Genomic DNA, 21,261 nt, shown 5'->3' with positions numbered 1-21,261 from the left:
GTTTCCAGAAGCACAAAAAAAAAAAAAAAAAAAAAGCTGAAATTAATCCTCTACTGAAAAAGGACAATCTTGACAAGACACAAATGAACAACTACAGGCTGATCTCAAATCTTTCATTTTTAAGTAAGAACATTGAAAAAGTTTCTTAACAACTCAATTACTTCTTAAAACAGAATAACTGCTATGATGCCTCCCAGTCAGGTTTTAGACAGAACCACAGCACTGAAACCGCTCTGACCAAAGTGTTTAATGACACATGTCTGAATACAGACAGTGGAAAAATGTCAGTCTTATAGTTTTACTGGATCTCAGTGCAGCATTTGATACAGTTGACCACAACATATTACTCAAACGACTGGAGAACTGGGCAGGTCTTTCAGGAACTGTACTAAACTGGTTCAAAACATACTTAGAAAACAGGAAATACTTTGTATCAATAGGTAACTTCACATCTGAGCAGACAAGTATCACATGTGGAGTTCCCCAAAGTTCCATCATGGGACCTTCTGTTTAACATTTACATGCTCCCACTGGAACAGATTATAAAGAACAAAATAAACTATCATAGCTATGCAGATAAGCACAGATATATTACTGAGGCCCTGTACAGGCTCTTGATAAATGCATTGAGGAAATTAATGACTGGCTGTGCCACAATTTTCTCCAGCTAAACAAAACTGAAGTGGACGCAGACCTAAACTTAGAAAAACACATTAAGGCAATAACAAAATCAGCTTACTATCACCTCAAGAATATTTCAAGGATAAAAGGTCTGATGTCTCAACAGGACCTGGAAAAATTAGTCCATGCATTCATCTTTAGTAGGCTTGACCGAGTATGAACCTTCCAGATCCCCCAGGTCATCTGGAGCCAGTTTTTTTGTTTGTTTTTTTTAAATCAGTTCCGAGTCTGAACCAGACACTGAGAAGCTGCATTCAGCTTTTATGCTCCATATATCTGGAACAAACTCCCAGAAAGCCTCAGATCAGCTGAAACACTCAGTTTATTTAAATCCAGGTTTAAGACTCACCTATTCCCAGCTGCATTTGAATAAAGCACCAAATCCAGTTTTACTTTTAAGCCTAAATTCTTAAACTTACATTTTAACTACTGATTTTATCTACTGTTCCTTTTTTTTTTTCTAAAGCACTTTGAATCACCGTGTTGTTGAATTGTGCTATATAAATAAACTTGCCTTACCTTTCATCATACAACACAGGAACACACTGGTTACATTTAGGCAAATATGAAAAAGCAGATCCATTTCCGTTTTAGTCTCAACATTCAGGGACGTCTACAACTGAAACAAAGTCAGCACAGCAGGATGATGATTACAATATTTATTTAAAAAAAAAAAAAAAAAAAATGACATGGTTCAGGAAAAACACTGCTGGACTCGGCCCAGCCGTTTAACTACAATTAGACGAACCACACAATCCATGAGCCTGTTCACTTCAAACTTGCCTGAAACGGCAGCTTCTGCTGTCACCGCTCAGTAATTTCCCCATAAGAGCAGAGCTCTAGGCCACATGACAAACCCTCTGCTTTTAGACAGACACTTAAAAATACAAAATTCATGCAAAGTACACACACAAGTCCAAAACAACATAGACACACGTGGAATTCAAACTCATGCAACTGAATTTCATGCACAGAATAAATAATAAAAATCTTTAAATGTTCACCAAGTCTAACAGCACGGGCTGCCACTGTTTGTTTTTCTTCAGAATTTAACAGGAATTGAGCAGTTTGGCATCACTGGAACAGAGTCCACAAAAAGGATAACTTGTGCAAGAATGCATGTAAAACACACAATGGTCCCCTACACAAAAAAAAAAAAAAAAAAAAAAAAAAAAAAAAAACCCCACACACAACCTCCACACTGAAAAATTATACAGAGTTCACAATGTACCAGAGCAACACGTGCAACGAGGTCTAAGAACCAACAATAACCTCAGGAAAAACTCATGTACACTGCACCCATCTGATGAGTATTAGGAGCCACTCCATTCAAGGGATTCTGCACAGAAAAAGAAATTAAAAACAAATATATTCTGTCATGTGTTATGATGACAATCTGAGTCATATTACAACAAAAATGTGGTATTAACTAAAGGAATCATTGAAAGTTGCATTGTGACAAATCCATTATTGCAGAAGATTTAAGAATAAATTCTGCAGAGCCCTTAATACTCAACATTCAGTGCATAAAGAAGCACAGCAGATTACAGCTGGACTACCATGTGTAAAAGCAAGTATCATGTTTCACATAAAAGCAAAAACAATAAATAAGGTTTTTGACAATATCAGATTAATGCACAATTTAAAGCTGACACATCAAAATTTCTTCATGTTTCTCAATTGCATATTCTTGAAACAAAGACAGACATGAATTAAAGGGCAGCTTCAGTTTCAGCCCCTTAATCACAGAACATGAATATATTTAGGCTTAAGTTCTTGGGACACAGAAATTTAGAATTTAAGACACACTTAGAGGTTTTATAGTGATAGCAACGACAATAGTAATGATTGGAACGTTTTGATCAACTTCCTTATTGCCGTGTTAGTGGGCTGTATAGGAAGTGCATAAGGTGTAAGCAGGAAACCTCCACTAAAGAACAGGGGAGAGAAAATTAAGAAAAACACAAAAGATTCCACAGAGAGGGACAACAGCTGAGTCCCGCTGGCTCAGCAGCCAGCAGCACTGTTGATGAAATGAGCCATCAACCTTTCAGTCGATTCAGAAGCACTTCCTGAAGACTATCTGCGGTCCATACTCCTCGTATTCGTCCCGACTGATCCATGCAGAGGTAAAGGTAGGCATATTTGCCAACACTGCTCCTCCTCTCCACACTGAGAAGTCTCTATCTTTGGGGCTGGTTACACAAACACTGCCCCCCATGTCTGAGGGCAGCAGGCCTTTGATTTCATCCTGCAGTCGCTCAGGCAGGCCGGGCAGCAGAGTGTTCCCACCTTCAGGAAGAGAGGACAAAACAAATGGAAGCAGAATTTGGAAAACCATTGTACTTCAGATTGTAGTGCAACACCTTACCAAGAACCAAATGTTACCTGAAAGTACAATGTTTCCCAGGAAGCAGCGCCTCAGGTCAATGTCTGTGCTGAGGATTGACCTGTAGATGCTTTCGTGCATCCCATAATGGTCCCGTCCAATCAGCTCAGGTTTGAACAGAATCTCAGGTGCCCTAGATGAACAGGGGGTACACTCTGCTAAAGAGTCTGTGCTATACAACAAGCAAGGTGACCACAAGATCATTTCTAAAACTTAAGTGTTGGTAAAAAGCAGGAAGCAGCCCCCCAACATTACCTGAACCTCTCTGTGCTGAGGGTAATAATCTGCCCATCTGGCATGGTGTAATGCATCTCTCTGCAGGATGACTGCCCCCGATTTAGCTCATCTTCATAGTTGAGAGAGACACAGCAGCACTTCTCCTTCATCTCCCTCACTATCTCCTCCTCTGCTGTGGTACGCATGCACACTCCCTGTTCCCGGAGAAGCTTAAAGAACAAGCACAGCAAGCTGGTTTTGCCTCGTCTTTAAACTAAGTTAGGAACCATCCAGGGATTATGCCTTCCAAGCAATCAATAACATAGCTCCTACACTGGAGCATTAACAGAAGTGCTAAATACCTTTTTAAGATGCAGTGTAACATCTAATCCAGCCAGGGGAAAGCGTTGCACAGCATGAGGTAGACAGTATCCCTCAAACACAGGCACACTGTGGCTCACTCCATCCCCAGAGTCAAACACCACACCTATATCAAATACGCACAAGTAGGATCATAGGATCAGATTTGAGTGGTTTAAATACACCAAGCTGAACAAAGTCTTCAGACAAGCCATCATCCGTGTGCATCAATCAGTGCGGGAAGACGAGCGACTACAGTACCAGTGGTTCTTCCCGCTGCGTAGAGCGCGAGCACTGCTTGCATGGCTACATAGGTGAAAGGCACGTTGAAACACTCAAACATGATCTCAACCGCGTGCTGCCGATTCTTCAGAGGGTTCATGGCCGCTTCCGTCAAAAGAACCGGGTGATCTTCTGGTTCCACACGCAGCTGCTGGAACGTATGATGCCAGATCTAAGAGACAAAAAGTCAAGCACCAAGAGTAAATGAGCTTGTGGACAATCACCAATACTTTATTTCTCTTGAGGGAAGCATGTTAATGGGTGGGGAAGTTGCAAAGTGGGTGAGTTCTCAAAACACAGACATTCAAACTAGACTACCGGTAATCCACAGGGACAAAGAGGTCTGCAGCTGCCCTCTAAGCCTCAGGAACATATTCCTATGAAGTGAGGCTTTTGACAGCATCAACACATATACACTGTGTGACCAATGATGGGATAAAACCAGGGTATTTGCTGAACGGATTTGTTATATTTGAGACTTGAACATAAGAAAACCATTTGTGCCTTTCCACTTTGCCAGCAAGTTTCAAGCAGCAGAGACTGTATGATAGATGAGCAAATGTACCTGTAACGATCAAGTATAAAATGAAACTTTTGCAGCCTTTAAGGCTGTACAGACTCTCCCACATGCCAATAGCAATTTTATTTATACAGCACATTTCATTATTACGTGTAAACTCGCTTTGTTTAACACAGCAGATAAAAATACTGACGGCCACCATCACTACTGCTCAGCCTCCTACCAGCTGCACCTCATGTTACCTCATTCTCAGGTTACTGTGTTCACAAAGCTGGGTGTACACGCCACCCGCAGGCCTGACACGATGACAACAATACCCCCTCAGCCTTTTATGGCTTAGGGGTAAAAATATTAAAACCAGTGCAGTAGCAAAATAAAACAGCATATTAAGTGTAAAGTTTTCTAGTCCATTTATGGATATATGCACAGCAGGACCACAATAACATGTTTTTAAACTGAATGTACACATTTTCCTCACATGTCAAGTACTACAAACAAAAAGGCTTTGGGTCGTGCCTCTTTCAAACTAAGCCTCATATTGCTGGAAAAGACATCCAACATCTTCAGCCAGCTGGGTCTGTGGAACAGCTGTAACCTGTAGTCAGTAATCGAGTTCCAGACGACACATCAATATACGTAACATTTAAGTACTAAAGGGGAATGATTCCGACATGAGTTTTTCATTTTCTAGTTGTTATGCAAACACGAGTCTCACCTTTTCCATTTCATCCCAGTTGTGAATGATTCCATTCTTTATGGGGTGCTTCAGAGTCAGAACCCCTCTCATGTGTTCTGCATCGTGACCAATGTAGGCCTCTCTTTCAAGGTTACCATTCAGTACTTCCTGCAAAGACAGGACACAAAAAAAAAAAAAAAAAAAAAAAAGTATATTTATACCCACACTTTAAATCCCCATAGTTTTCCTTATAGCTCAAAGTAGCTGTAGGCAGATGCCAACCAACTATAAACACACATCATGAGGCTGCTGCAATGAACAGACAAAGGATGCAAAGACCAAGGCAATTTATAGAATACATTTACTGAAAATATTTTGAAAAGAAACGCTCCATAAATATGTTTAAACATGTAGGGGCCAACCTAAGGGACACGAGTTAAAATCAAAGCTTCTAACAACGAATGCACTTACCTCATACTTTGGCACCCCAATTATTGTGGGGAATATAATGGTTGGTAGGTCTTGATCTGCAAATCCTGCCTTTATCAAACCAGAGCCTGAATCCAGTACAATTGGACTCTTGAAATCTGCAATCTAGAGATACAGACAAGCTTTTTTTTTTTTTCCTTTTTTTAAAAAAAATAAAATTCCAGAGGTTCAAAAGCACTGAAATGATCTTTTAAGTTTATATTGTGACTACAACTTTATTTGTTTTCAAGTCTGGCCAGCGCTTTAGTCTATAAGCCCCATTTTAGTCATACATTCAAAGTATGTGCGCTCAGTTACACATGGCACACAGCAATTTAAAAGCCTGGGGTTGGGAGAAAGCTTTCATAAGAACTAAAAACTAATGTTGATGTTAGGCTTTTAAATACGAGATATACTTGATGTTCTAAATGAAGACAAAAAGGTGACAGCTGAAGTAGGATGTGCCCACGTACCTCCGTCATGGGGCTATAAAACTGGATCTGACTTTCAGGTGACCCAGAGATTCTCAGAGCCTCAGAGCTCTGAACGCCATCTAGTAGCTTTTCATTTGGTTCGTCTCTTCCACCCGAGTCAAACTCTAGAGGCTGATCAGCAGTCACTTGGGATACAGACTGTTCGAGTTGGTGGTCATCTGCAGGAGGTGAAGTGTGGATTTCCTCTGCTGACTGCACATGTAGTTTGAGTAAAGATGTGGGCATCTTTTCATTTTTAGTCATTATTTCAGACGAGCGCTGTAATGATGCCCAACAGTTCTCTGGGGGTACATGGTTATCGTTTTCATGTTGTGTTACATTTGGACTGGAAACCAAGCTGTGGCTGGTGTCTGGAGGCACATTCTCTGGCAGCTCTTCAAGTACTTCATTTTGTAGATGAAGTTGGCCTTCACCTACAAAATAATGATCTAAGGACTCCTCTGTGGAGTGAGGAGCTTCGAGTTCAGCACGGGCTTCATTCACAGGAAGCAAAGACTTTCTTGGCTTAGCTACAGGGGGAAGGAGTGATTTTCCACCTGGGTCAAAGGTGCCATCATCTACCCTCATTTCAGGGATTAAAGATGCTTCTGGACTGCATAAACTAGCAGACCTGGCCAATTCATTCCCATCGATGTATTGCGATTGGACACCTGCCTCTTCTGAGGGTTCCTGTAAATCAAATACATTGTTCAAGGTAATTTTGTAATATACTGACAGACCAGTTGTACAACCACTAGCATCTTGACACTGGGAAAGTGGCAGTTGAGCCACATCTTGTGGTGAAGCCCCTTTGGTTACCTTAAGGTCTGAAACATCTTGAATAATTTTAGTCACACGTGTATTCACAGACCCATCCATGGCAAGGCTGGCGACTGATCTTCCAGAACCATTGGGAAAGAGATCACAGAGCACTCGATCATCATGTTCTTTTCTAGGCCTTTCAGTTATAGAACATTTTTTAAACCTTTCATCAATATCCTCATTCTGTTTCTCCAGCTCCTCCACCTCCCTCTTCTCCTTTTCCAGCTGCAAATGTGAAGCCTCCCTCTCATTGCGTGAAGTCAGTAACACATTTGTACCCACAGGTTTGCTCTCCCAGAGCTCAGTGTTGAGTTTCTCTTTACTGCATCGAAACTTGTTGATCTGCAAGTTCTCTTCCATGATTAACCCGTCCAGGATATGAACCTTTCTCAGTTCCATCAGCAGGTCTGGCTTGCTGTCAGATACCGTTGGAGCTTCACTGTAAAGCCCATCCGCATTAGCTTTAGTTTCACGTGCAGACCCAGCCGACACAAGGTCAATGAAACCGTCAGATTCTGCAGAGTCAACGCAGTCATCGAAACAAAGAACACCAGCTTCAGCCAGCTCGTAGGACGACATCTTAAAAGAATAAGGAAAAATATAGTGAATACCAAGGGACTATAAAACAAGCTGACAAACCTACTGTCACATTACCCACTGGTTTGTAGGCTTCCCTTCAGGCAAACTGAGTTTTTCCATTCTGGCCATCATCTACCCATTTTTTGGAACCAGCAGTAAATTAAACATGGTTTAAAGGTTTGAACAGGTAAGACTCAGATTGATATCAGGCCTTAACAGGGGCTGATATCTACTCTATTCTGGAATTATTTTCAGAACAACCATCAGCACAATAATTATAAGGAGTGAGTTAGACATTAACAAGCTAAAGATTACTGACATTTGTATTTAATATGAAAAGTTATTTGAATCAACATCTATTTGAGTCAGACATTTTATAAGACAAACCCCAGCATGTCTGTCAGCCTCTGATGATGAGGGTTTAGCCATTTCAACATAGCACAGTACTTTGCAAATTACATAAGAAAAATATTTTAGCCAAAACTGGAAACAAGCTTGTTTCACTATTTGAAACAAGCTCAATACAACCGGGCTACAAAAGATGACAGTTGTCCACCTGGCTCTGTGTAAAAAAGTATTTGCCTCACATACCTAATAATCATTGTGCCACTGGCTGTAACAACTGCAGTAAAGTGTTTGGGAGAACTGGCACGGAGTCTTTCATGTTACTGGGGAATTTTGTTTTATGAGAAAAGCCTATTTATTCATTCATTTTTGGCCGACACTTGAGGTCCTTTAAATGTGCTATACAAATAAAGCCGACTTGACTTGCAGACGTAGACTTGCCAGACAAATTCAGATCATTTAACCAAAGCACTTTAACTTCAGGGCGTAAACTGATGGCCGGACAATCTTCTTGGTGAAGAGCAAAATTATTTACCGTTACCTGCCAACTAAATACATGCCAGGACAAAGTAATATTACACTATATGTGAAAGAATGGCAAATGCAAATCATAGGAAATAAAATTATTGAAGTTGAGTCAATAACTGAGCTGACTATACAGCAGTTTCCAAAGTCCTTGTACTTCATGACATCTGGGAATGACCAATTAAATTTTCCTCTAATGGTTAAAAATCCAGGGGTCCACCTGGTGATTACTATGAATCATGGCTGAAGTTGGAGAAAACCAATAATTACTGAAATAAATTTTTATTTTTGGGTAATAAAAATATCAAGTAGATTAATTACTTCTTACTATAAAAGGCTGGCATAACAGATCTGTCAAAAAGGAGAGTATAAATATAAACCTGAAAAGAATACCCTGAAAGCTGTACAACTCATGGGTTATACTTCATAGAGGAGTAGTCAGAGGCTCCTCACCCTAAAGAGGATCCACTCTTTTTTCTGTCTTTTTCTCTAGCTTTCTGCTACGTGTGCATATGCTTAAGGCTCTAAACCCTAGGGTTGCTTTGTCTCGTTATTCTGTGTGTAGTTATGTGCTCCTTTGTTTTTGCATGACTGTTCAATAAACTCTGCTCTTTTTCAGAGGATCTTATTTAGTCCTTTGATATAAAATCCTAAAAAACAAACTGCAAGTGTGTTTTGATCATCTGAATGTAGACGGTCTGTGGGAATGACAGAAGAGGAGACGCTGCAGAGAGGCGTGTAAGACGGCAACTTGGGTTCCCGTTTGGATCGTTTAATAAATTTGGCCAGATTTCCCAGAAAGGAGAGTTGCTCCCAAAGTGGGATAAATCCCGTCTCTCCTAACAAGACCAGGTTTCCCCCAATAGTTTATAAACCACACATCAGTTTCACATTTTGTCCATCTTCCTCTTACAGTCCAAAGACATCCCTGGACCTGTGCCTTGTGTAACTTACCTCTTTTTCCGTGCCATAGAGGCATAGAGTAACTGAAACAAACCGATATCGAAAATTAATAGAATCTGTAACAAAGAACTGATCTGCTAGATGCTTCACCCACCGTATCAAGCTGGTCCTCACCATCACACAATCGCCAGACACCCTGCCTGTCCTCCGTCCTCAGCAGTGCATCTAGCACAGCTTCCTGAGCCAGAACATTTTCCTCCTCCTGCAAAATAAAAACGAATAGTTATGTCTATAACTTCTGTTCCCTTTCAGTCGATTCACTCGGTACACTGGACACACGAGGGCGTGATATCCCATACTTATGCGTTGTACCGAGTGAATCGACTGAAAGGGAATCCGTTCTGTCCAGAAGTCACAACAACCAGCACTGTCTTCATTTCTCAAACGATCCCCCTCTCACCTCTAATATTTCATCAGCCTTGTCCAAGATATTCTCCACTTCCCTCAGACCTTCCTCTTCCTTCACATCCCAGTCCTTCATGGACAACTCGCTGAAAAGTTGCGAGGGGAAATAAAATAAGGCATTAGGCAATTCTTCAATTTGCCTTTTCCCAGTTTACCATCCTTCCTTCAACTCTTTCATCTGACCCTCATTAATTTGCTGCCATAAGGAATCAAAGTAGACAATACAGTGTCTGTATGTTATGATGAAATGTAACAGTAGGTGCCACTGGAGGAATTTTACTGGTTCAGAATGCAGTTTGGCAGGTGATCATGCCTGATCAGTCCTCATCATAAATTGCAATAAATCAGAGTCCCCTTATGTGACAAATCTAATTATTTTGTCACTTGTGACCAACAATAAAAAATATAAATTAAAAAAAGATTACTCGTGTAGGATCTGTGTAACAACTGAAATTTCAATACCACTGCTGAAATTTCTTTGAGAATAGCACACTGTAGGAGAAGCAACATACTGATTGACATTTTGACATTTGAAGCCAAACAAATTACCCATCATCATCATCATCGTCATCATCATCTTGATTTTGGTCATGGAGGTCATAAGAATCCCAGAGTAGAGTGGGAACCCCCTCTGTGGAACAGATGGACTTGTCTCTTCCTTCAATAACGGTGCTGGAGAGAACACTGCAAATGGGACTTAGTTCAGGATGTTCCACACAACTTTGTGGATGTAATATCCAGTCCCTGCTCTGTGATCCTTTGGGTTCTGTGCTCCTTAAAACCTCCGGTGTAGGCTGAATTTGAGACCTGCTAGCCTGGGTGCCACTGACATGCTCATCTGAAGAATCGTGATCAACTTTTTGAGGTGCTGGATTTTGTGTACTGCTGACAGTGTAAGAGTTTTCCAAATCCTCTACCGGCAAGCTAAGCCAAGGGTTACTGGACACAGCAGCTATGCGCTTTACTTTGATCTCAAACTGATTCAGCAAATCAGCTTTAGGAGAGCTTCCTATAGAGCCCAAGTCATGCTCCTCTCTGTGAGCCCTATCTGAAACACTGGAAATAATGTCATGGATTTGAGGCGGGCTTGAGGCAGGTATTGCAAAGTCTCTGGTTGCAGCAAACGGGGAGGACGGTTTGCCCGTAGCTGACACCAACCCTGAACCTCCGGACAAGGGAGATGTTCCAAAGACATGGGCAACTTCTTTACCACCTTTACATTTAGCGAGGTTTGACTCTGAAACATGGTGTGGCACAGGTTTTGACGTGGTAGAATCAGCAGATAAGAGATTCACATGGTTGCCCCTCAGTAACTCATACTGCCACTGTAGGGCCATCTGGAGTTGTTCGACAGCCACTGGTCCTGACGAGCTTAGAAGTTTCCTCAGTGTCAAGCACCTGGCGAATAAAAAATAAATAGAAAATGAAATAATGGCACCAGAAAAAAAAAATTTATGTGGTAAACTGGTGTGGCTGGCTGCTCAGCCAAACTGTCAAATGTTATTTGACATACTGAATATTTGGGTTGAATGGGTGATGGGATCAAAACTAATTGAGCAGCCATAAGCTACAAACGCTGATCAGCCGATTAAATCTATTCCAAATATTACTCCATCTGCTAAAGGAGAAAATAAATTATATGATTCAGTGACAGCATGAATAAATAAAGAATCCAGTGGACCAATGAATACAGACGACAACAACAACAACACTGGAGTAAAACCATTTAAATTGCCATCATCTGTCAAACTTGCATTTGATTGCTGAATCAGTTGTTCAACTGAAGATAAAAATATAGATCACACAACGGACACAACTTATAGATGTGATATTTCACCCAGCAAAGACTCATTTTGGCGATTCTGAGTCCAAGTGAAGACATTTCATCTTTCAAAAAGTCACTCAAGTGTCAACAAAAATAAAAAACTAAACAAAATGGATGAATGTTTGTTTCTCATCATTTAATTAAAAGGTTAAACTTTGATAGAAATTGATTTCATCTCTGGTACACCTCTTTTTGTGGCTTGTAACTCATGCAAATCACAAATTCAGCAGCTCAAATTAGAATATTTCATTCAAGTTTGAGTAAATTACTATTGAAAAATAAAGTTGATTCATAGCATCATAGCAGGTCAAATTCTCAAAATGAGGAGCTGCACTTGAGTGCTTCATTCCTTACCCTTCCTACAAGAGTACACACTGGATGATCTTTTATGAAAGGACAACATACTTATACATATTCAGTTTTTAACCAAGTCTGCTTTCCTGAAGAGGACCAAGCTTCCTGCTAACAGCCCATAAATGACATTTGGTAACGGCAGTGGTTGACATGTCTGATGTCTCAGAAAGCTGCTACTTTTCAACAAATTTTTGCACAAAACTGCAAGAAAGTTGATAATTGATGCACACGCACACCTTATTTGCTTGCACTCAAGGTACGACTTTGTACACAACAGTTGAAATGGAATCAATCACATCACCTTTGAGACATTTGTTTCCCCATCTGCTGGATCTCATCATCTGGGATTGCATTTGCCAAATGAGACAGATGGAGCAGCTCCTCCATTTCTGGAGGGGGATTGTTCTTCAGAAAAGTGGACAGCCTCCATCTCCACCCAGGCATCATCCCCCAGTTCTTCTGCTGCAGCTGGATGGAGGAAGCCTCTTCACGAACACCCGACAGGAGCTCCTGGAGGAAGTTCTGGCAAAGGACCAGACTGTACCAGCAGCTGGCCTAAACAGGTAAACGGCATAATTTCTGCTATTCTTGGGGGTGGGGCCAATTTATTTTAGACAACAGTAACCAGGTATGGCAATAACAAAGACTCAAATTTTTGAGCAACATCATCTTTAAGTAGTTAAAAAGCATTTGTCCTTGAAATTAAAAATGCACACCGGCTGTAATTAGACAGCACAGGATGATAGAAAAATGTTAGTAAGCCAGTTGGATGATAGGTCAGTGTGATTTGAAAGAGGATGTCTGGCACATGTGGAGTGAAAAAAATAAAAACTACTGTCAGTGATTACAGTCAGTAAAGGTATTTTTGTTGTTTTGTTTAACGTGGCAAGCATTACCTCACAAGAGCAAGACAAAAAGCTGTTGATGGTTAGCTTAGGTTCCAAAACAAAAGTTCTTCCAATGAATCAAATGCGCTGCTGATGTTCATGCCACAGTTACGAGCACTTGGTATTACCGCGTCTGTAAGTTTTCCACAACTTGCCTTGCTGTAGTAGCGATGGTAGCTGGAAACTGCTCTGAGGGTTTGCAGAATCAAGTTCACGGCAGAGTCAAGTTTGTCCTTCAGCCTCTCCAGATCTGCAGCCCAGCTCCCTGTGGGCTGACTGTCCAAGGGGAGAATCTCTGCTGAAGCCTGGATTACATCTTCAGCCCAGCGAACAAGTGCCTGGTAGGTGAGAGGTAACCTTTACTTCAAGCATAAGTTAACAGCATCCGTAACACAGTTAGCAACACTAATGTTACAAACAACTAGGATTTAACTAAACCGTGGTGTAATCTAATCGAGGTCGATCTATGTTGCAAGGTAAGATTCATAACATGCAAGCTAAAGCCATACCATAGCAGGAGTGTGGATGGATGCTTCAAATTCAGACACCAGAATCACAGCTTTTGTAGGGTCCTTGGCAATCTCTACTTTGAAGGGCTGGATCTTCTCTTGAAGAAGAGTTTCAATCTTCTCAGAAACCTGTAAGCAAGCGTCAAGAAAACCCAACATCCGGTTGCCTTTATTTGCGGATCGGTTGTTGTTCCCCAGTTACTGGGGGAGCTGATAATTTTCTTCAAGTGGTCACTCAAAGTAGTTTTCCACAAACACTGAGCCGTTTATACTAACACGATTATCTGTACTTTTATCTAGTTCTGTACTTAGCTACACGCCCAAGGCCATTTTTAAAGATGAGAACCGCACCCTTGACAATTCACAATCAGAAAATGATTTAATAGTTCATATTTTAAGGTTATCCAGATGTACAAAGCCACATTTGTCCTGTGGATACTCAGTTTTGTGGTCAAACATTCCCCACTCTGCTCAAACCAAAACAGCCCGAGTAAAGTGACTCAGGTCATTTAGGTTTTGGTTTAGACCACTAGGTTTAAAATTTTTTTTAAAGGAAACCATTACATGTGGACTCGCTGTTAGACCCACCTGCAGCGCATTATCACGCAACTGGAACACACGTAGCCTTAAACGAGCTTTAGAAAACAGCTGCTGCCACAGCAACTCCACTTTTTCCACAGCAGCAGTTATCCTGTAATTAAATGGCACATCAACTCTTAAAAGCGTCCGATACAGTTTCTTAGAGTAGCAAAAAACATTAATCTTGGATAATCCTTAGTCATACTGGCATTTTGCTTTAGCTGATGTGAAATGGGATCATTACAAAACTGCTGTATGGACTTTTTGGTGGATTAAGATAAAGAACCCATTTTCATGACTTGACACAGAGATCTGGCTGCCTGCAGTACCTGCTGTGGTTCTGGAGCATATCAAAGGCCATCTGAGTGAAGAGGGCAGTTCCAGCCATATCCTGGAAGCACGGCTCCCTGTCAGGCCAACGCAGCTTCCCCACCAAACTCTCACAGTTCCTCAGTAGCTCCTCCAGCCCCAACTCCCTGATCACATCATACATGTGGGACAGTAAGCTTTAATGTTTACCTGTGAAACGCCCCTAGATTGGTCAGAAGCTGCCAACACCACCTCTTTCATCTGAACGTGCAGGGGTAACCCTGGGTTAACTTGATAACCAGCTTTCTGAAACAGTTTATCCTGATCGACAGTGTTAGAGTAAGCCGCTTCACATAACAGAAAGATACCCACAGCACGTTGAATGAGTTTCCTAGTATAGGGCCCGAATTAGCAACTAGAGCACATTATTTACTCTTGATGGTACTAATATTATACCATGAATACAAGACAAAACAAGTGTTACACCAAACAAGCATCTGTGCACATCCCCCTCTGCCGTCCTGCTGCTATAAGGTTTATATTTCAGTGAATATTTGATTGACAAAAATACTGCAGACAAGAAAGTGCCACACCCTTTTTTAGACTGCAGCTGCTTGATAAGATCATAACCAAGAAGGGGCAATTCTAACCTCCTGAGCTGCTGAAACTTGGCTTCAGTGCCTAAGCAGAATTGCCGGAGCTCGCTGACGGTGGTGGGCAGTGGCAGCCTGGACAGAGCCTGCAGTGCAGAGATGCATGAAGGCAGCCGCTGGACTACAGACACAAACTCCTGGACAAATGCATCAATCTCCTGCAGGAAGCAGCATGAGTCAGAGATCATCAAAATACATCTGTGCACCCAGGATTTCACAATATGAGACTTCACTACTGTTTATTTTAGACAGCTTTAAGGTGAGCATGAGTTTAAGGCTACTCATTTTCCCGATTTAGTTATGTCAACAGTCGATTAAGTTAACCAAATCCCAATTCAGTCTATGGGGATTGTATCCCAAGTAGTATCCTAAATAGGTTTCCCCACAGGCAAAGAGGTGCCACAGTTAACAGTCATGGCCCAGCTGAATATGACTGAATGGATAATTAATGGAAAGAGGGCTCCTTTCAATGGCTAATAAGATCAGCTCATTATGCAAGGCATTTGCACAAGCTTCATGGTGGTGACCAATAAGAGGTGCTGGCTGCTCAAACACATCTCTGCATCTATGCTCGCAATAAATATTCAATGGATTCTGACCTATTGTTAGTTATTAGTGGATTACCAGAGAGACCGTTTCTCACGTCACACTTGAGCAGATTAATCATAAGACTGATTCTTAAGTCTTGCTATCAGACTAACGGTTGTGTTAAACAAATATAACAAATTAGTTAGAATGGTTGGCTTAAAGTTGGTTGGAGCAGACAATCATCAACATAATCACCCATTAAAAAAAAAGTATCCTTAAACACTGAACTTTCAGCTGCTCTTCCAGCTTATTCCTATGACCAAAAGCTTTGGAAAGGAAACATGACTACATCGTCATACATCTAAATAACAGGCAGGACAGACATTCATTTCTTCATCTTACTCATACCTCTTTATAGATGCACACATTACAAGTAGAAAAGCTCATGTTAAATTCCATATTTGTAGCTACCTTTGCTACAGTTGGTGCATGACAAGTTGTTCCCCAGAGAAGCAGCAGCATTTTAATACAGGCGTTTCTCTCTTCCTTCAGCTGATCCCTTTTGGGCTCACAATTGTCACCTGCATCAATTTTATTCTATCACTAGTATTGTCTTCTGTCACCCCAACCCCTCTCATTACATCCATGAATCTTCTGAGGTCTTCCTCTTTTCCTTCTGCTTGGCAGTTCGATCTTCATCATCCTCTATATAATTTACCCACTATCCCTCCTCTGCACATGTCCAAACCATCTCAGCCGTCTCTCTGATGGACTCGTTTCTAATCATCTGATTTTCATTCCTCTTCTGACACTCCTAACTTCCTAATACAGTACCACATCTTGGCACCTTATCATATACTTTGTGTAGATCCACAATTGCACAGTGAAGCTCCTTCAGAACTTCTCCATCAATATTCACAAAGCAAACATCACATCTGTAGTGCCCTTTCTCAGCATGCTGCTGTTCACAGCAACTCCTTCATATCTTCATTGTATGGCTCATCAACTGCACATCACATTCCTCTGGCACACTTACTCTCTGGGATTGTTTCCATCTGGTTAAAGTCCACTCCCTCTGTCCCATATATCACCACAGATATGTGATCAAGACCACAGGCCCTTACCCTCTGTATCCTCTTCACAGTGATTTTTCTACACTTTCTAAATGAAACTGGTCTCGCAGAAAGCAGCATCACTACCTTAATGAAGGCAACCCAGCTCTGATGACGGTACATGAGGTATCCACCCAGTGACCATGGTAGCTGGCTTCGATCAATGTAGTTCTGGAGCTCTGGGATTTCTCTCAGAAGGACCCTCTACAAAATGTTTATAAAAGGAGATCAGAACTGCTCACGTACATTAAATCTCAACAAAGTCTGTGCATAACAGTTTGATATACTCACTTTGAAAGAAGCAGGATAATCCTTCGATGGAGCCAGCAGCTTCAGCATTAGCTTCTCAAGATCCTTTTTTTTGGGCTGAAGGATGTACACAGTGTGGACTGTGCGCTTTTGTAGCTTAAAAAAAAAAAAAAAAAAAAAAAAAGGAAAAGAAAAATTTGCACCAACAATTATTCTTTGTTTTCCTCAATGAAAACACATGGTTGCTCATACAGCACTCAATCACACAGCAGCAAGAGTTTTTAAAATGGCTTCATTGGTTAAGTAAACGCAAACATCTCTGAAACCCTTTGCCTCATCTTCAATTCTTCAGGCATTAGATTCATGCAACATTTTCTCCAATTTGACTCCCCAAAAGCAACAACACATAAAATGTAAAAAATGTATCGCTAAATGAAAACCTTCATTCTGGGTTTCTACATTTTTGTCCTTCCACAGGTTAGACAGCTGACGTCTAAACAATATTTCATTATTATTTGGGACTCAAATTCTTCAGAGTACTTTGGGGTTTATACTTTGTTCACAAAAAAGTAAATAATACAATTCATATTCATCACAATTCAACAGCAGCCTGCTGGGTAATAAAAGCATGTCTAAAAGCATTTCAGCATAGAACTTCAGTCTAAAAAAAGTAAACCATCATCTTGAAAAGGTCTCACAATGTAGCCACACACTCCACTTCATCATAACAATACCTCAAGCAGCAGTAGAGTCTCGACAATGAAACTGATGGTAGAGAGTGAGACATCCCTCAGATCAGCCACGACTGACACCATGCTCTGCTTTTCCAGTTTCTTACTGTCAGAGAGAAACAGTCCAAACATCACTGTACACACAAACACAGTGCAAAAAAACGTGTTTGTTGAATTCCACCTACTTGTGCTGATACTGAAAGTAATTTATGAAGTCCACCACTTCAGCTTTGCTGAGGTCTGAGGAGAGTTTGTATTGCCCATCCACTGGGAACATAACCAGAGGGCAACCATGTTGATCAAAAGTACCTAAAAAGCCAGATAAACCCATTATGTGCAAATTTTAGGGATGAAGAAGGAAAATAAAATGAAAGAGGCCTAGACATCCGGTCCGAGTTAAGGACATTTTCATGTGGCTGCCAGTTTTGCCAAAATAAATGAAACATTTAAAAAAGAATGAGTATCACCAGGAGTGGAGGAGTTCTAAAGCCTTCACACAAGCTCTCTTAGGTCTCACACTTTCAAACATTTATGAATACACCAGGCACATGATACACAAATGTGGGTTAATAGCTACCAGGGAATAACACCGCTCCGGAGCTGAGCACATGATCCGCAGGCAGGGTCGGGGAGGGAGCACTCTCCTGCAGCGGCTCCGGGACGTCTGAAAGGGTTGGGAAGAAATTATTTTTATTGGCTCACACCCGAAAACTCCAACAGTCCATAATATCTGACCGCTCCAGCAAATTCCTCAGCTCCACACAAAAAGTTGGCTAAAAAGTTCATCAGTGCTTCAGTCATGAACCCGGCGAGGTGTCTGTGTGCTGTGGCTCCATGGGAGCAGCACTGACCGGCTCACCCTCACCGAGCGACACTGGTCTCTCTCCTACCTTTTGCGCGTCGGCTTATCGGAGATTCTCCACTCCTGGCTCGTTTCCAGGACATGTTTGCGCCGTAAGCGAATTCTCTGTGTGTCTCCGAACCGGACTCGACACTGAGAAGTTCTACTGCGGGGCAGCAAAACAAAGACGGATTAACCCCGGCTGCTCTCTGCCTCTTTCCGCCATCTCACAGCCACCCCAATCCACCTGACTGAATCAGCTCCAATGACTGAGGGCTGCTCGCTTCTTTTATAAACCAGGAGGGCGGAGGAAACGCCGAGAAGGACGGACAAAAAGTGAAGCCCACCAACCGACTCTGCTCAACAAGCAAGTCATTATTATATACAGCACTAAGCCCGTGAGAAATATGTGTTTGAAGTTAACGTTTCTTGTTTCATAATGGCAAGAGACACAAACAACACAAAATGACTGCAAATAGATCCGACAGAGACAGTCAGACTCAGACAGAACACAACTCCAAAAAAAAAAAGACCACAAAGAGAAAAGTCAAAAAGACACACAATAAAGAGACACCAAAAGACCTCAAATAGACAAAAAACAAACAAAAATCATTCAGAGACTATTAACTTCAGAGCATCCGGTTCTAAATTTTTGTTGCACAACATTCCCATCCCTCCTCATATTATGTACAAATACTAATGTGAAAGCTGGATCAGCAGATACAATATTTTTCATCACTTTGAGGCTTGAACTGAAACTATTTACCTCCATAGAGCAGGCCACTAATGCCTCAAGTGTTTCCTTTTGTGTAAGAACAAGTTCCATTGTTCCTCACTTGACTGGTCTGACTGCATGTCTCATGATAGGCAGTGTTTGTTTAACACGGTCAAGCTAAACAGCACCATTCAACTATGCAGTTTCTGGAGACATTGCAGTGGGATTGGTCTATTTTGTGGGTTGGGCGGTGGTCAGGGGCAGAGGTCCTGTGGTCCAACCTCCGGTTGACAAATCTACCTTTGGATTGTAAATGGTAAGTGGATTAGTTCTTTTCTACTCTACTGGAGTACTCAAAATGTTTTATCCCATTTACCCATTTAAATGGCCTGTAAACGGTAAATGGCCTGTATTTGTATAGCGCTTTTCTAGTCCCTAAGGACCCCAAAGCGCTTTACACAACCAGTCATCCACCCATTCATACACACATTCACACACTGGTGATGGCAAGCTACATTGTAGCCACAGTCACCCTGGGGCTACAATGTTATACGAACACTTGCCCAAGGATACATTGGCATGCAGACTAGAACAGCCAACCTTCCAATTAGTGGACGACCTGCCAAATCTCCTGAGCTACAGCCAGCCTTCAAATTGGTTTGGAAAAAATGATCCAGGCCATTATGCAGCCGATGCTGGTGCATCTACTCCAGCTCAAAGGGAAAGCCACTGTTGGGTCTGTGATAGAATCCTAGGCCCATGCCCTTCCCACAAACAGGATGATGGAGGCATGGAGTATGACATCACGTATCTGGTGGAAGAAGTAAAGAATCTAAAGTGCCTCTGATCTGTCCATCGCTGGCAGGGAAGGGATCTGAGCTGGTGATTGAGACTGAGAAATACTGGCTAGATATAACTGAGCTTACCTCAACAGCTTGGGATCTGGAACCTCCCCCTGCCCACCCCTTTTCACCAAGTGCAACTCCAGTCAGCTGAGTTTCTTGGTCATACACAGAAGTAAAGGTAAGTAGTATTGGTACTAGTGATGACAGGAGGACAGAAACTTCAGTCTTTCTGTACTTTCCTGAAGTGATATAGTTCACCTTGCTTCTGGTTATCTGCTGTTAGAGTTAAACTTGTAGTTCCAATCTGCAGTAAACTGGCATTACATGAAAATGGGTCAGGGGTAATGTAGTGAATAATGTATGTTATGGACCCATATGCTTTCTCTGTAGCATCTGAAAAGATATGAATGCTGTGTGTGGAGTCTGACAGGTCTGGGATGCACATAACATCTTCGAAGAGGGAGAGCATGGAGCAGTTTAAGTTCACTCTCCCAGGTGTGCTACAGCTGGAGCAAGTCGTGTGGCAGGTTTGAGCCATTTCGCTCTTCTCTAGCTCCAGAGATTCTTCACCAGTGTTTAAGCCACGTTTTATTTAAACATTTACTTTTTTTTATTTAAGCCAGAGCAGTGTAGGGAATAAGCATGCCAAAAAGATGGTATTGTCTGGGTAGGACCCAATTGGTGTTGTGCATAGTGAACTCAGTGTGCTCTGCATGACTTGATAGTTCATGATGACAGGCTTACAATGATACTGAAACCCTATACTCCGTTTTGGTGTCTCTGCCCCATCAGGTGATAGCTAGATCTCACTGCTCTCCAATATTTTCTGCACCAAAGAGTAAAAAAGTGAAATGTGGATTATTAAACATTAGGTGTCTCTCTTCCAAGTCTCTGTTAATACATGACTTAATAATTGATCAACAAATCAATTTATTGTGCTTTACAGAAACCTGGTTAGAGCAGGATGATTATATTAGTTTAAATGAATCAACACCCCCGAGTCATTCTAACTATCAGAAACCTCGAAGCACAGGCTGAGGGGGCGGTGTGGCAGCAATTTTCCACACCATCCTATTAATCAGCCAAAGCCCAAGACAGACTTTTAATTTGTTTGAAAGCCCGATGCTTAGTCTTGTCTACCCCAGCTGTAAAACTCAAAAGCCAGTCTTATTTGTTATCATCTATCGTCCACCTGGGCCTTACACAGAGTTTCTGTCTGTTCTTCCTTTTAGCATCTACATCCATGTAGATGCTAAAAATGACAGCCTCAACACAGCATTTAATCTGTTATTAGACTCAATTGGTTTCTCTCAAAATGTAAAAGAACCCACCCACCACTTTAATCACACTCTAGATCTTGTTTTAACATATGGCATAGAAACTGAACATTTAACAGTGTTTCCCGAGAAGCCACTCTTGT

General features: G+C 41.5%; 1 protein-coding gene across 3 annotated transcripts; it reads right to left on the bottom strand.

Moving 5' to 3' along the window:
- Positions 1-1,869: 1,869 nt before the first annotated feature.
- On the bottom strand, positions 1,870-19,016 carry LOC147313463 (uncharacterized). 3 transcript variants are annotated; one of them, XM_086263035.1, is made up of 24 exons: positions 18,331-19,016; positions 18,018-18,104; positions 17,626-17,749; positions 17,444-17,546; positions 16,752-16,865; positions 16,548-16,664; positions 14,818-14,978; positions 14,188-14,334; positions 13,868-13,970; positions 13,280-13,408; positions 12,926-13,108; positions 12,185-12,438; positions 10,254-11,102; positions 9,700-9,790; positions 9,414-9,501; positions 9,291-9,322; positions 6,066-7,466; positions 5,596-5,718; positions 5,164-5,292; positions 3,908-4,100; positions 3,649-3,773; positions 3,326-3,516; positions 3,070-3,203; positions 1,870-2,973 (listed from the first exon to the last, which is right to left on the bottom strand). In XM_086263035.1, exons 1-24 carry the CDS (start codon positions 18,383-18,385, stop codon positions 2,741-2,743), a joined length of 5,166 nt encoding a protein of 1,721 aa, XP_086119161.1. In that variant the 5' UTR covers positions 18,386-19,016; the 3' UTR covers positions 1,870-2,740. The 3 variants fall into 3 exon arrangements, with proteins under 3 accessions (XP_086119161.1, XP_086119160.1, XP_086119159.1); XM_086263034.1 differs by lacking the exon at positions 9,291-9,322 and having other exon boundaries at positions 6,066-6,755; positions 6,885-7,466; positions 9,394-9,501; positions 18,331-18,978; XM_086263033.1 differs by lacking the exon at positions 9,291-9,322 and having other exon boundaries at positions 9,394-9,501; positions 18,331-18,978.
- Positions 19,017-21,261: the final 2,245 nt, after the last annotated feature.

The sequence above is a fragment of the Aulonocara sp. 'chitande type north' Nkhata Bay genome, linkage group LG15 (assembly GCF_057382095.1).
Source record: "Aulonocara sp. 'chitande type north' Nkhata Bay isolate Kocher_YH1m ecotype deep benthic linkage group LG15, A_spYH_male_GT1.1, whole genome shotgun sequence".
NCBI lineage: Eukaryota > Metazoa > Chordata > Actinopteri > Cichliformes > Cichlidae > Aulonocara > Aulonocara sp. 'chitande type north' Nkhata Bay.
This window is presented reverse-complemented; position numbering and strand designations above follow the sequence as displayed.